The sequence below is a fragment of the Hemibagrus wyckioides genome, linkage group LG27, assembly GCF_019097595.1.
Source record: "Hemibagrus wyckioides isolate EC202008001 linkage group LG27, SWU_Hwy_1.0, whole genome shotgun sequence".
Lineage (NCBI taxonomy): Eukaryota > Metazoa > Chordata > Actinopteri > Siluriformes > Bagridae > Hemibagrus > Hemibagrus wyckioides.
Genome location: NC_080736.1, coordinates 6,400,078 through 6,413,398, shown reverse-complemented (window position 1 = coordinate 6,413,398; position 13,321 = coordinate 6,400,078). Strand labels below are relative to the sequence as shown.

The window sequence follows — 13,321 nt, the reverse complement described above, 5'->3', positions numbered from 1 at the left end:
GGAGAGAGAAATTAATTAGCAGACTCACTGATTTCAGTAAAAAAGTAAAATATACTCAGTTGTAAGCATACACGCAACACATTCAGCGCAAACTGTCCATCAAGAGAGAATTTTGAGCCATGGGTATGTTGGATGATGTTCCTGTTCAGCTATTTCTGTTTCTCTTCTTGTCTTATCAGCTTCAATGCATCTTTGTTTATGCCAGAAAAGCCCATGTTTAGTCCATGCTTAAAAGGTCATTTATCTCTATTGAGAATTGTAACACCATAAAGTGATTGCATTACAGTGAGCCAGAATAAATATTTTTTTTAAAAATGTAATAGCACCAACTCACTTGAAATCTTACATCTTGTATAATCTCTGCTAGCAACCGATAAAGACAACATTCTTTTAATGCATTTGCCGCAGTTTTTTTTTTTTTTTGTCAACGCTCACATTTCCGTTACCTGCTCCTTGAACCATAAAAGACACATTCCAACCATAATTTTATGTTAGACAGTTGATTCATAGGTTGTTGCACATGACCTTTAGGGCACCAAAGGTATTTTGACAAGGAAGTGCCTCACCTCCCTGGAGGATCGTGCTGGGAAAGTCTGGATTCCTGAGGAAGTCCTGCAGAGGAACGACAGAGAAAAAAAAGAGATTTTGAGAAAGCTGAGGTGACGTCATTAGCGACCCGACCTATTGGATAGAGACACGGCCATCGCTTCTGACGCCGCTCCGACTCTCTCAACATTCAACGTGGTCCTCATCTCACTCATCTGCCAAACACGTCTCTTCAGAAGACAACACCGGGACAAGCATCATGACGATGGAGAATCCCAGTGATATGATTTTATGCCTGAGAACAGGATTATAATGTCTACATAAGCTTAAGTTTGCTATCATAGCATATATTGTTACATGAAACGCCTATATGATAAAAATGTTTGGACACTAAAGACTAAACTAACATATGTGTTCTGATAATCACTTCTTTTCAGCATCATAAGAAACTTTGTATTTCTTTGAGTCATGCCTCTGTGCAGCTGGCATTGTGCTGTATTTGCAGTTTTGAATGAGACCTACGGTTTTTGTGCACCTAATGAGAAGCAGAGTGATTTATTTATGAATTACCTGGCTGGAGAAGTCTTGGCACGCTGTGTCTGTATCAGATGGGAGGTGTGTGTGTGTGTGTGTTGTATATGTGAAGTTCGAGGTTACATTTTTTTTTCTTCTCTTGGAGTCACGTCGCTCAGCAATTGCTGATGCAACTCTTTGTCACCCACAGTTTACCGTCTCCTCCTGTGATCCTATGGGTAGTAGCTATATTCATCTTGGCTTATGCCTACAGAGATTTGAAGGAGGATGGAAGCATGAGTGTGTGCAACTGGGAGAAGGTGATAGTATACATGCATAAGAGTTTGTGAATGCATTTGAGCATATTTGCATATTTGCTGTGTGATTGTGAATAGGAAATGAGCTTGCTTGCTTGTGTGTGTGTGTGTGTGTGAGAGAGAGAGAGAGAGAGAGAGAGAGAGAGAGAGAGTGTCAGAGCAGGTGTTAGCATCCTCTCCCATGCTGGGACCAGCTTCATCTGAACCCCTCAAACTCATTACCTCAGACAGAGAATAATCACAACCAACACACAACTATCTATTTGCATAGATATAAATCTCACACTGGAAGTCCAACAGCTTCAACAAAATAATCACAGGCAAACATAAAGTTATTAAATAAACACTTAATACTAATACTGACAAAAATACCAAAAAGTAATTTAACCCTTAATAGAAGCCTGGGCACGTTAATGAGTCTTGGGAGTTTAAGGGGTTAAATATGACCAATCCCTGACTGCTTAGAGAGTTTGATATTAATCCTTCTAGTCCATCTCCATTCATTTAAGATGGCAGACTCTGATATATATGTTTTGTTTTGTTTTTAAATCATTGGGCCAGCATCTGGCACACAAGCTCTCCTTGCAGGTTACAAAGGTGCTCAATAGACAACTGACAATAGTTTAAGATATCAGGCACAGGAGATCTCCAGACAAGAATAGGACCTTGATGCGGTGGAAAGCAGGAGGAACCGCTTCACTTTGAAGCTGTTTTTTTTTTTTTTTTTTTTTTAGAATCACAAAAGCAACTATCCATTTTCACGAGACAATCTATGGTCCTTTCACATGAAGGTGTTTCATTTGAGCCCAGCCTGGGTCCACTCGAAAACAATGGCACCCTGACTGGGTGTATAGCAATGAATGAAGCCCCCTGAGCTTTTCAGCAACAACATCCATAGACATGACAAAAGTCGGGAAAAACTCTATGGGGAATTTTGTTTTTTTGATTTACACGATACAGTTCTTAAAAAGCATAAAGCATGTGGTGCGTGCGCGAGCCCAGAAATAACGCATATGTCGCATGCACGTGTAAAAACGTGTAAAAAAAAAAAAAAAAAAAAAAAAAAAAACACGAGTGTGATTGATTATCATTTAAATTAGATAGCGCACGGGTAATTTGGTTTTCCTTAAAGAAAAAAAATGTTCTCCGCAGACAAATAATAGCGCACTTAATAGTACGCCTTAGGACTGTAGAGTAGATCCCGGACAATTTCCCACTGTAGTATGCGGTTTAGGATGTAGAACCACGCCACTTTCGGTTTATTAAGCCTGCACGAGCGACCGACTCACTCGAGTCACGTGCGTCTACGTCACCGTGCAGCGAGGTATCAGAGTTGCCGGAATGAAGCCGTCATTTCAAGCTCGGGAGCTCTCGCGGTGCGCATTAATCCAGACCCGTGTGTGTGTATGTGTGTGTGGGAGAGAGAGAGAGAGAGAGAGAGAGAGAGAGCGTGTGTGTGCGTGCGTGCGTGCGTGTATGTGTGTGTACCGAGCATGCCGTCCAGAGCGCTTGAACCGACCTGCGAAGGATCCGCTCAGTCATGGGAGTGCATTACCTCGCCCGTGCGATTTCCGCCATCAATAATTTAATCTATCTGCTCCAAAGCTGAAGAGACTGACGACAACTCGGCGCTGCTGCTTGGCACAAAAAAAAAAACAGCGCGAGGAATTAAAGCTTGGTGGGAAAAGAGGGGATTGCGCGCGCGGGGGGACTTTTTTGATCCAAAAAAAAAAAAACAACCCCATCCCAGATGACACTGTCCCGTTGAATGGTCTCCCTTTAGAACTGGACAGTAAAATAAAGGTAGGTTTTCTTTTAGTGTCGAATGCTTTCGTTTGGCTTTGTGAAAAGTAATCAAGCAACATATTTAAGCACGCGATCGCGTGCTTCTGCAAAAAAAAAAACCCTAGGCTGTTGGGAATGCGTTAATTAGTAAGAAAAACATCAGCATTTCTGTGAAATGCATTATGAATGGACAGGGGAAGAAAAAAAAAAGTTGAAATGTTTACTCTGGTCAAATCCAGTTCTCACCTGAAACATCATTTCAGTTAAAGACGATCGGTCAACACACTCTCTAGACATCTCCTGTTTCCTTAAACGACTCTGTTATTAAACTGAAGACTTTGTGCGTTCTGTTATGGTCCTTCCAGAGGGCAGACAAATGTAGTTGTGCATTTGAAATGTACTAGACTAAATGTATAAGTGGAGTTTGGTGCACTCGATAAGACTTTCATAGGAAACTTGAGCTCTGGGGTTAGGCTTACAGTGCAGTCTAGCTTTTCCCCACAGCCTCATCAACTCTCAAAGGTTTCACATCCAACTTTCTGTGTGTGCGCGCGCGCTACAGAACATCACTGCAATTGCATTGAGCTCTGAGCTTTAGCGTTTTAATAATAAATAACAAAGCAAAATAAGACCAGCTGAGCGGTCACGGGATTCTGGAAATTGCAATGGTTCATATTCCTGGGAATTTTGAGCCTTACTATTTAACGGCTTGTCAATATTTCTCATCAGACTGGACTTGATGGTGAGTTACAGTTTCTGGGTAGCTGTTTTTATTATTGGTTGGTTGACTAGGTGAAAAGACCAGTGGGTTATACTGGTAGAAACAAATGTGCTGAGGAATTTTAGGATATATATATGTGTGTGTGCTTAAATAACTTTTTGTTAAAAATTTGTCTTCTGCTCCATCTGAGTGTACTGTCCAGACCTATTCACTATTTTGTTTCTCATAATGAAATTGAACTTTTTTTTTTTTTATTGAATGGAATCTTGTGCTTGTGTTGATGTGTAGAATAAATTGTCTGTGTGTGTGTTACACTATATCCCCTCGTATACTGAGAATAGGAGCGTAACGTGCGCTTCATGTAGACAAAAGCGCCATCTAGCGTATAGACTCAGTAAACTCCCTGAGCTGCACTTTAATCTGTTGGACTATGTTGCTAATTGTACCTGTCCGAGTAAAACATGCAGTTTTACTAATTGTGTTGAGTCAAATGTTTACACACTTCTAGTCAGACTTGGAACCGGTTAAGTTTCTATAAGCACAGAGTTGAACTTGTCAGTAGCTAAACCAGAAAGTTGCCTAGCTTACATGAAAACAACACCTACCCGCATCACAGTTGGCCAATCTTGGATGATATTTCCGAGGCGGATCCTGCCAATGCTCGTCCTTTCTCCTGTTACGTGAAGAGCTGAAACTTATACATTAATCATTACCACACTAAAGTTTAATTTGGTTTGGTTCCCCACTTTCCGTGAGGCAGCAGGACTCCAACTAAGAAGCTTAAGAACTTCAGAAGGAAGCAATTAAGCTACCAAATAAAGTCAGACTAAACTAAATTCAAAGGGTTCTGTGACATTTATGCTAAAGAACGTAAATGACATAACTATACACCCTAAAATTCCCTAACTGCCTTTATTCGGCTATCAAACTTTGCTTTCTCTGCAAGTACGCTTTGTTTATATGCCCTATAACTGTTGAAGCAGGATGTTTTATTTTTGTTCTTCAAGCGTTTCGGGATAAAAGCCCATTGCCTGAATGAAAGAAGCGTAACAGTCATAGATGAAGCTATAGAGCAGGATCTTAGCATATCCTCTGTCTTGTTCTTGCGCTTGTCTGCAACACAGCTGTGTTACATTGTCGAAGAAACCACAATTACCTGAGGATGTGCTTCAAAGGATCCTTCCTTATTCTCACAGTCGCTAACATGGCGCAAGAATGAGCCAAAGTTTTTACAAGCATGCTGCCATTTGCTGCTGTTTGATCCCTCCCAAAGATTAATCATTAGCCTGGCCTGTTGCCATAGCATAGTCAAAGCATAGCAGCCATCTCAATGGTTTGTTTAGTACTAAATTGTTGTGAGGTTAGCAAAAACTAGTGACATAGAATTTCATGTAAATGACACGTCTTTCGGCTAGCTAGTGTTCTGAGGTTTCAGCACTGGGACAGCTTAGTTTATAACGTGTTTATCGAAAAACATAATGAAATACAGCCTACAGGAAAAACAGGACTGTATATATTGGATCAGGAATATTTGGCTTAATATTATCAAAGAGCTCACAGATTAAATATGCAAAAAATTCATTAAAAAAGTTGACCGAAGCAGACTAGTAAATAGACTGGTTATTACTTGACACTGAAAATTGTATATAATAATAATAATAAGAAGAAGAAGAAGAAGAAGAATTTCAGGACACTATATAAACTATTTTTTCTATAAAACATTGAATTCTAGCACATAAAGCCTAGTAAGCGGTGTAAGGTCATTTGAACTTTTCAAACAATAATGCCCCCTGGTGGATCTCTCTTAGAGTTTCCATCTAATTTGAGCATTAGTCTGACAGATTCTACAGCTTTCTATTTTTGCTTTTAATAATTTACTTATCTGGAAATCTCTTGCTTTTATTAAGAGATAAAAGACATAGAGCTAGGACCTTATCTTCTAGATTCACAATACCTTCTAGGATCCTTTCTTGTTATCTATTTTAAAGCTTATTGTAGCCTTTAAAATTTTCTGTGGCACATGAAGAAAATAAAAAACAACCCAGAAAGCTGCTCTTCCTGCCACACTTTCATGTTAACCAAGCCTCATCTGCCTGTCATGAGGGGATTTCTTAAATAATCCATGCATAGCAGGGAGACTTAAGCAAATAGAGCTGTGAGGAACCAGGAGCGTGCAAAGCAAACCTCCCTGTACTACCAGCTTCTGTCTAAACAATTGAGCAGGTGCACGTTACTCTTTACCACCTCCCCGCCCCCTCCATCACCACCACCACCACCACCACCACCACCACCACTACCACCCCTCCCTCCTAAGCTGTAGTGCTGCCACTCATGTGCGAGCAGAGATCAATCATATTTGGCAATGAAAAGTGTCTGAGAGTGCTCCTGCTAAGCCCTCCGGTGTGTGTGTGTGTGTGTGTGTGTGTGAGAGGACACATTATCAAATACAGCTGTGTAGATATCATGTCATCACTATACATTCATGCTTCTTTTGTAAATAGAGGGAACCAAAGGTCACCTAAGGCTTGAGGGATACTTCTATAGAAGGAGCCCTGGCTGGTTGGAATGTTATGTGTGGCATATTCAAAAGAATATAATGCACCTGGCTTCCATGGTGATAGAATTGGGTTCACAAAGAGGTACATAAACGTCTAAAGTCCCACCTCTGTGTGCGCCACAGCTCGTTCTGCATATCGCACCCCTCCTCCTGTACATGCACACATCATGAAACACCATGTTTGCGTTATATTGACCGGATATTGATATTGTGACTGTGCAACGCAGTTCAGAGGGAAAGACACACACATCAAACATATTAAAGCAGAACAATGTGTCCATGGCGGTAATTTGGTTTCCCCCCCTTCTGATTTGAACAAGGTCTCGCTTATTGCCAGCTCGGTCCCCGAGCAATAAACTGATTCACCGCCTAGATTGCGTTTTAACAGGAAGGTGATTGAGAGCATAATCCATATTGATTCGCCGGATGGAAACAGGAAATAGCAGGGTTAGAAATAAAATTTGTTTGTTGTTCCTGGTGAGAGGGGACCCCAGAGGAATGGCAAGCAATTGCAAGCTGATGAGTGGCAAGCAACACCCCACCCCCCCACCGCCCTCCGCAACACTCCTCCTTTCCATCCTCCACCTCCCTGCCCAGTCCGCCTTGGAGACCTGGAAGAGACGTCATCAGGGTTGTTATGCTGAGAAATGACGCTCGACATCATATCATAAACCAACCCCCCCACCAAAACCACCACCCCACCACCCCGACCCCACCCCTTCACTGCCTACGAGTTGTGGATTATAAGATGCAGTGCTGTCCACATTCGGAGCGTTCAGTCTCCAGTTACTTTCGTTTCAAGCTACACACTCCACGTGCATGTGGCTTTTAAGACAGAGCCAAAAGATCGCACTGATACAGCTATCCATCATCGGTTTGTACGGTGAGTTATCAGGACCATATGCGCTTTTTAAAGCAGGTCCAAGCAGGTGAGATAGTGCCGTGCCAGGTTTATCAAGTTTTACTATCACCCCCCCCAACGATGGTGTTATATTATCTATCATTCGATAGCACTCGCAATTTATATAATACGTCCCTCATCAGAGGGACAACAGATGTTTGGTAATTGAGATCAACCTGAAACTGGGGCAGATGCTGGGCTGTGGCCGAGTGTGTACATAAAACCCACATTAGTGCCATTCAGAGAGAGAGAGAGAGAGAGAGAGAGAGAGAGAGAGAGAGAGAGAGGATGCTGCCAGAAATACATCTGTCCCTGAAGGTGCAACACATTTGGAAGTATTTCAAAGAAGTGAGCAAGTATGACATAAGACGCAATCAAGTCCTAATCCTCGGCGGCACTTTAAAATCCTCTCCGAAGTTTCTGCGAAGGTAATTGCTGACAATGTAAGAAGTTTTTTTTTTTTTCCATGACTGGAAAAGCTGATGGGCTGAAGTATCTTTTCGTGCCTGCAGAAGCAGCGCATACACACATTTTGCTCTGTGCTTCATTCGATTAGGATTGATCCGTCCTCCAAAGCTGTAATCCCAGCCTGTTTTTAATTTATTTATATTTTTTCAATGCTTGTTTTTGACTACGTGGGACAAAAAATTAAAGGAGCTCCTATCTCTTTCTCTCCTACCAGACACACACACACACACACACACACACATGCAAATGCATGTGCCTACACTCCCTCTCTCTCTCACACACACACACACGCACGCACATGCATGCACACACCTCGCCAGGTGAAACGTCACAGAGCAAGGGGACTCAGCGCTCATTAAGGGGAAGGCTGCAATATTCTGAATCGAGACCATGGGACTCCCAGCTCGCCTATTTATAGCTGCTGTGTCTCCATGGCAGTCACCGCTGCGCTGGCAAATCGCAGCCACGGCCCCAGACACCAATTAAGAATGAAACAAATGCCTTTTAGAGAGGGGCGTGCCGCCATGTCTCTCCCACCCTTCTTCAGTCTCTTTCCGCTCCATGAGTGCATCCTCTCCATGCCTCTTCCGGAGGATGCTCAGGGTAGAGGGAGGACGCCACGCAGAGAGCTGGCCGAGCTGTGCTGCGACGTTGGCTATTTTTAAAAAGCCCCCCCCCCGCTTACTTACACACACACACACACACCCTCACCCTCTCCCCCAGCCCCTCCTCCTCATCCTCCTCCTCCTCAAGAAGGAGAGCAGATGAGGGATGTCTTCTTCTTGTTGTGCTGGTGTTTTGGATGCTCCCCGTGCTATTGTTTGTGAATGTTGCGGCGAGTTTTGGGATGTCGACGGACGTGATGAATTGCTGTGACTCATAGGGGCATCAGAGAGGTAAGAGAGTGAGGGATAGGCATAAAGAGATGAAAGTGAGAGGAAAGATGAGCGGCATGCTGTAGGGGCAGTCCTGGCTTTCTCTGCATCTTTCCGTTGGGGGTGTCGAGGGCCGTCTTGACCCGGATGTGCGAACTGCATCCATTGGGCATAGAGTAGTTTTTATGAATGAATGAATGAATCACTGCATGGGTGACTGAATGGCATCCTGTCTTTTCTCTTGTAGTCCAATTTCCTCTCTCCCTCACTCTCTGTCTCTTAATTTACCTGGTTACCTCTACATAGAACATACCATTTGGTCATGCCTCAAGCTTGTTTTGTAAACCAAGCTAGCAATTACAGACTGTTTGGAGCCGTAGTGGTAAACATAGGCATTGCAGTGGAGATTTTTTTCCGCTGTCGTTTTAGCTTTAAGGCTTAAATATCAGGCCACATTTGCGTTATAAGTAGCTCTTAAAGTATCTGTACTTTGAACCCAATCTAACTCTCATTCATAATGCAAGAGTGACATGAGTCTATTTTTTCCTAATAATTATCACACACTGGTCACCAGCACTTACCATCAGTCGGGGTTGTGTTAGTCTGATGGGATGCTGGAGCAGGAGAGGAGGGTGAGAAGGGAGGCAGGAGGGAAGTGCAGGGAAGAGGGAGTGGGTGAGAGCCTCTCATGTCCTCCTAATGATACTCCTGAGCCTCTGTATTTAGCTCTGTGTGTGTGTGTTTATCTGTGTACATGTGTGTGTACATGTGTGTGTGTGTGTGTGCGTGTGTGTGTGGGGACAGATCCGGTGTGATGCGTCAGTAGTGCCAACCCTCCCTCGGGCCTCGATTGCCAGGAACTAAAAATGCAACAAAGAAATAACAAGTTGGCATGTTGTGGGTCGGTTGCTACGAAATGTGAATCTAGTTTTAGGTCTGCAACTCTGATCCCAGCTTACATGAGAGCATTGGGATGCCAGGGGGACTGGCTGCAAATGAGACAACAAGCACTTTGGGAAAACAGATCTAATTGACAAAGATAACAGAAGAGTAATGCAACATCACTAATGATTAGGCATCAGTGCAAAGTGAACATGCTTGTTTTTGTACTTGTTCTTTTAGAAGTATTGTTTTAACATTTAAATCTCTGTTTCTCTCCATCCATTCTTTTTCCCCTTTATGTTCCTCCCTGAACCACCCCCACCCCATACACACCTTTCCCTCTCTGTCACTATCTCCAGTTCCAACAGGTCAGAAGAGTGATGACCATCCTGTTCCTTACTATGGTTATTTCATACTTCAGTTGCATGAGAGCTGCGCCCATGAGAGAGGTGCCGGGCGTTGTGGGGGGCCACCGAGCCGAGGGCTACCTGGGGGCCGCCCGGGGCCACGGGACTCCACCAAGCGGGGGAGCGCTGCCTTCGCTCACGGACACGTTCGAGCAGGTGATCGAGGAGCTACTGGAAGTGGAGGGGGAGGCAGCACAGGGCCAGGGAGGGGGGGGTCCCGGCAACGCAGCCACGGCCCCGGCCGAATCAAAGGACGTCGACACGTATGCATCGCGTGTGATGATCAGCAACCAAGTGCCTTTGGAGCCGCCGCTGCTCTTTCTCTTGGAGGAATACAAAAACTACCTGGATGCCGCCAACATGTCGATGCGGGTGCGGCGCCACTCGGACCCGGCGCGACGTGGCGAGCTCAGCGTGTGCGACAGTATTAGCCAGTGGGTGACGGCCGTGGACAAAAAGACGGCTATCGACATGTCTGGCCAGACCGTCACCGTGCTGGAGAAGGTCCCGGTGGCCAATGGGCAGCTGAAGCAATACTTTTACGAGACCAAATGCAACCCGCTGGGTTACACGAAGGAGGGCTGCCGAGGAATAGACAAGCGGCACTATAACTCGCAATGCCGGACAACCCAATCGTACGTGCGAGCCCTCACCATGGATAGCAAACGGAAGATCGGCTGGAGGTTTATACGGATAGACACTTCGTGTGTATGCACATTGACCATTAAGAGGGGGAGATAGTGTACACAATGTATAGATTTTATTGAGAGTTCTAACAAGAGAGAAAGAAAAAGAGTAAATATCTATTTGTATATATACATAACAGGGTAAATTATTCCGTCAGATGAATTTTATGGACTGCATGTAAAAAAGATGAAGTTTATACAGTAAAGTGATACTACAGTCTATTTATTGAACATATTCATGACCTTGTAAACAATTAAAAAAAGATCTGATCAGTCATTTGCTCCCAGTTCAAATTACTATATCACATTCCGCAAGACGTTGTGGTTTTCTTTACGTTGCCAAGAACTCAACAGATGAGAGGAGAGATTATTTAAGAGAAAAAGAAAAAAAACTTGCATGCTGCTTCAATTGTGAATAATAAAGAAAAAAAAAAAACTGTCCACTTTCAGAAAACAAGACCACTATTCCGACTAAAAGATTCTGTTTACATTCTCAGCAGTGACAGGACATCCTCCTCTAAGTACTTTAACTGTTTCCTATTCTAAACTTCTCAAGGTTATGTTGGAATTACATACTATGTCAAGGTGCTGTTGTCAAAGCTTTGCTGTTTATTTTTTTATCCCCACGAAATGAAAGATGAAACAGAAAATACTATAAAAAATTTATATATATATATATATATATATATATATATATATATATATATATATATATATATATATATATATATATATATATTTCATTCACATATGTTCTGAATTAATATAATTCATTTTGTATGTTGTGAAGTTGTTTGCAATATTAAATTGAAATATTTGAAGAAATAAAAATGACTATAGGCAAGTGAAAAACAAACCCAATGTCAATAAAGTTTGAGCTCTCCCTTTACAGGTATAAATTCAGCACAAACTGCGGAGAAGAGACGATTATCTTCCTCCTAGAAATTTAACTCACAGCCTGAACCTAGTTTCGGGCTAAATTACCAAGTTTATTTATTTTTTTTAATCCTATTTTACCATGAGTTCAGAAATTGAGACCATGACAATGACAAAATCATTCATACATATATGATAAGCCAGTTTCGAAAGCTTTTATAACAAAAACCAACACACAAACCAGAGTAAATATGCAAAACAGCACCTGCTCTCCAAGCCTCTTGCATATACTCCACGCCATCTCTCTCATCCTGCCCAAGCGAAGGAGTGACACTGCTCAGGTAAGGACCGCTCGGAGCGTGGAACATAAATCCAGCTAAGATGGTGGCGGTAGGTGGTGTTTCTCCTTCAATCACTGGTCAGAGGCTATCATTTCTATCACAAGTACATTATCTTTGTCCTAGAAAAAAAGAGATCAGTGAGTTCAACACTCTAATACACTCTACTTGATATCTGATCCATCTTTGTGCACAGACGAACCTGTTTCGTCTCATAGATTGTTATCAGACCCATGTGTCTGAAGTGTTGACACAGTGTTGCAAACAAGGCACAGCGTGAGAGTAGATACTCTGGGTTGGACATCATGTTCAGTCAGAACTCTATAATATTCTAACCTACATCCATAAATATCTTATAAAGGAAAAATTCAAATCAACAGATAAGAAAAGTTTATGTCCCCAAGCACAAGAACTTGCACAAATATTTTTGCACTTCAAGTTATATTCTTTTACTGTGCTTCATACATCAACCTCTTGATATCAAAAGCATCACTTTCCTTATACATTCTTGCTAGAGCATCATGCAAACAGGGACCATCTACAAAACTGAAAGGCTTAACAACCCTGCTAATTATTATGTTAGGATTGTTACCTCTATGACACATGATTCAAAATAATTCGTATTCTAAATGTAGTAAGCCTAATTAGCAGTGCAGTATAACAGTGTTTCTCAGTCCTGATCCTGAAGAACCACAACCCTGCACATTTTGGCATCTTCCCTTCGCAACTCATCAGCTAATTAAACAACCCTGTACTAGACTGAACTGGGCGACACAAAGGAGGGGAAATACCAACATGTGCAAGGCGGTGGTACTCCAGGACCTGGATCAAGAAACACGGCAAAAGAATAATTTGCCCTGGCTGAGATCCCAGCTACACGTCTGAGTTATTTTGGTGAGTTTCAGATTGTCCCTAGTTCAAAGCAGTGCCTGGTGAGAGACCCAGCAGAGCCCTGACCCACTTGCCATGGAAGTAGGCCACTCCATGCATATCCCTATCCCTTTCTGACTTACAGTTATATAATTATTTTGCGATGTGGTATAATATTGGACTTTAAGCCCTTCCTAGCTGAAGGGTAGGCTGCTGTATTATATACACTATAGGGAAAGGACTGATTTCTGACAGACTTTGTGTCAGTTGTCCATCTTTTCTACAGCAACTGAAGTGGATTCTAAATATATGGGGGAAAAAAAAAAAAAAAATATATATATATATATATATATATATATATATATAAAAAGAAGGAGCCATTTCTACCATTATTGGTAAACAAAAATAAGATATTATTAATAGTAATAATGGTCGAAGTACAACTGCTTGTACTGATGTGTATTCGCAAAAAATTTTTTTTAAAGACAGACTGCGTAAATTAGCGACCATTCAGTAATTATGCCTTTTGGCCAGTAGATGGAAACGATAACAAGAAGAAAGCCAGCAATGCCTGGTTTG

At 42.3% G+C, this 13,321-nt stretch overlaps 1 protein-coding gene across 14 annotated transcripts in view; it reads left to right on the top strand.

Annotated features, from left to right (window-relative positions):
- bdnf (brain-derived neurotrophic factor) overlaps positions 1-10,935 on the top strand; it is a 36,006-nt gene extending 25,071 nt beyond the window's left edge. For 11 of the 14 annotated variants that reach the window (XM_058382405.1, XM_058382414.1, XM_058382408.1 and 8 more), the window contains one exon: positions 9,925-10,935. In XM_058382405.1, coding sequence (XP_058238388.1) covers positions 9,925-10,713 — 789 coding nt within the window. In that variant the 3' untranslated portion in view covers positions 10,714-10,935. Of the gene's footprint in view, positions 1-723; positions 3,180-3,206; positions 3,904-3,935; positions 8,705-9,924 lie in introns of those variants that run through there. The other 3 variants (XM_058382412.1, XM_058382411.1, XM_058382416.1) reach the window with 3 other exon arrangements.
- Positions 10,936-13,321: the final 2,386 nt, after the last annotated feature.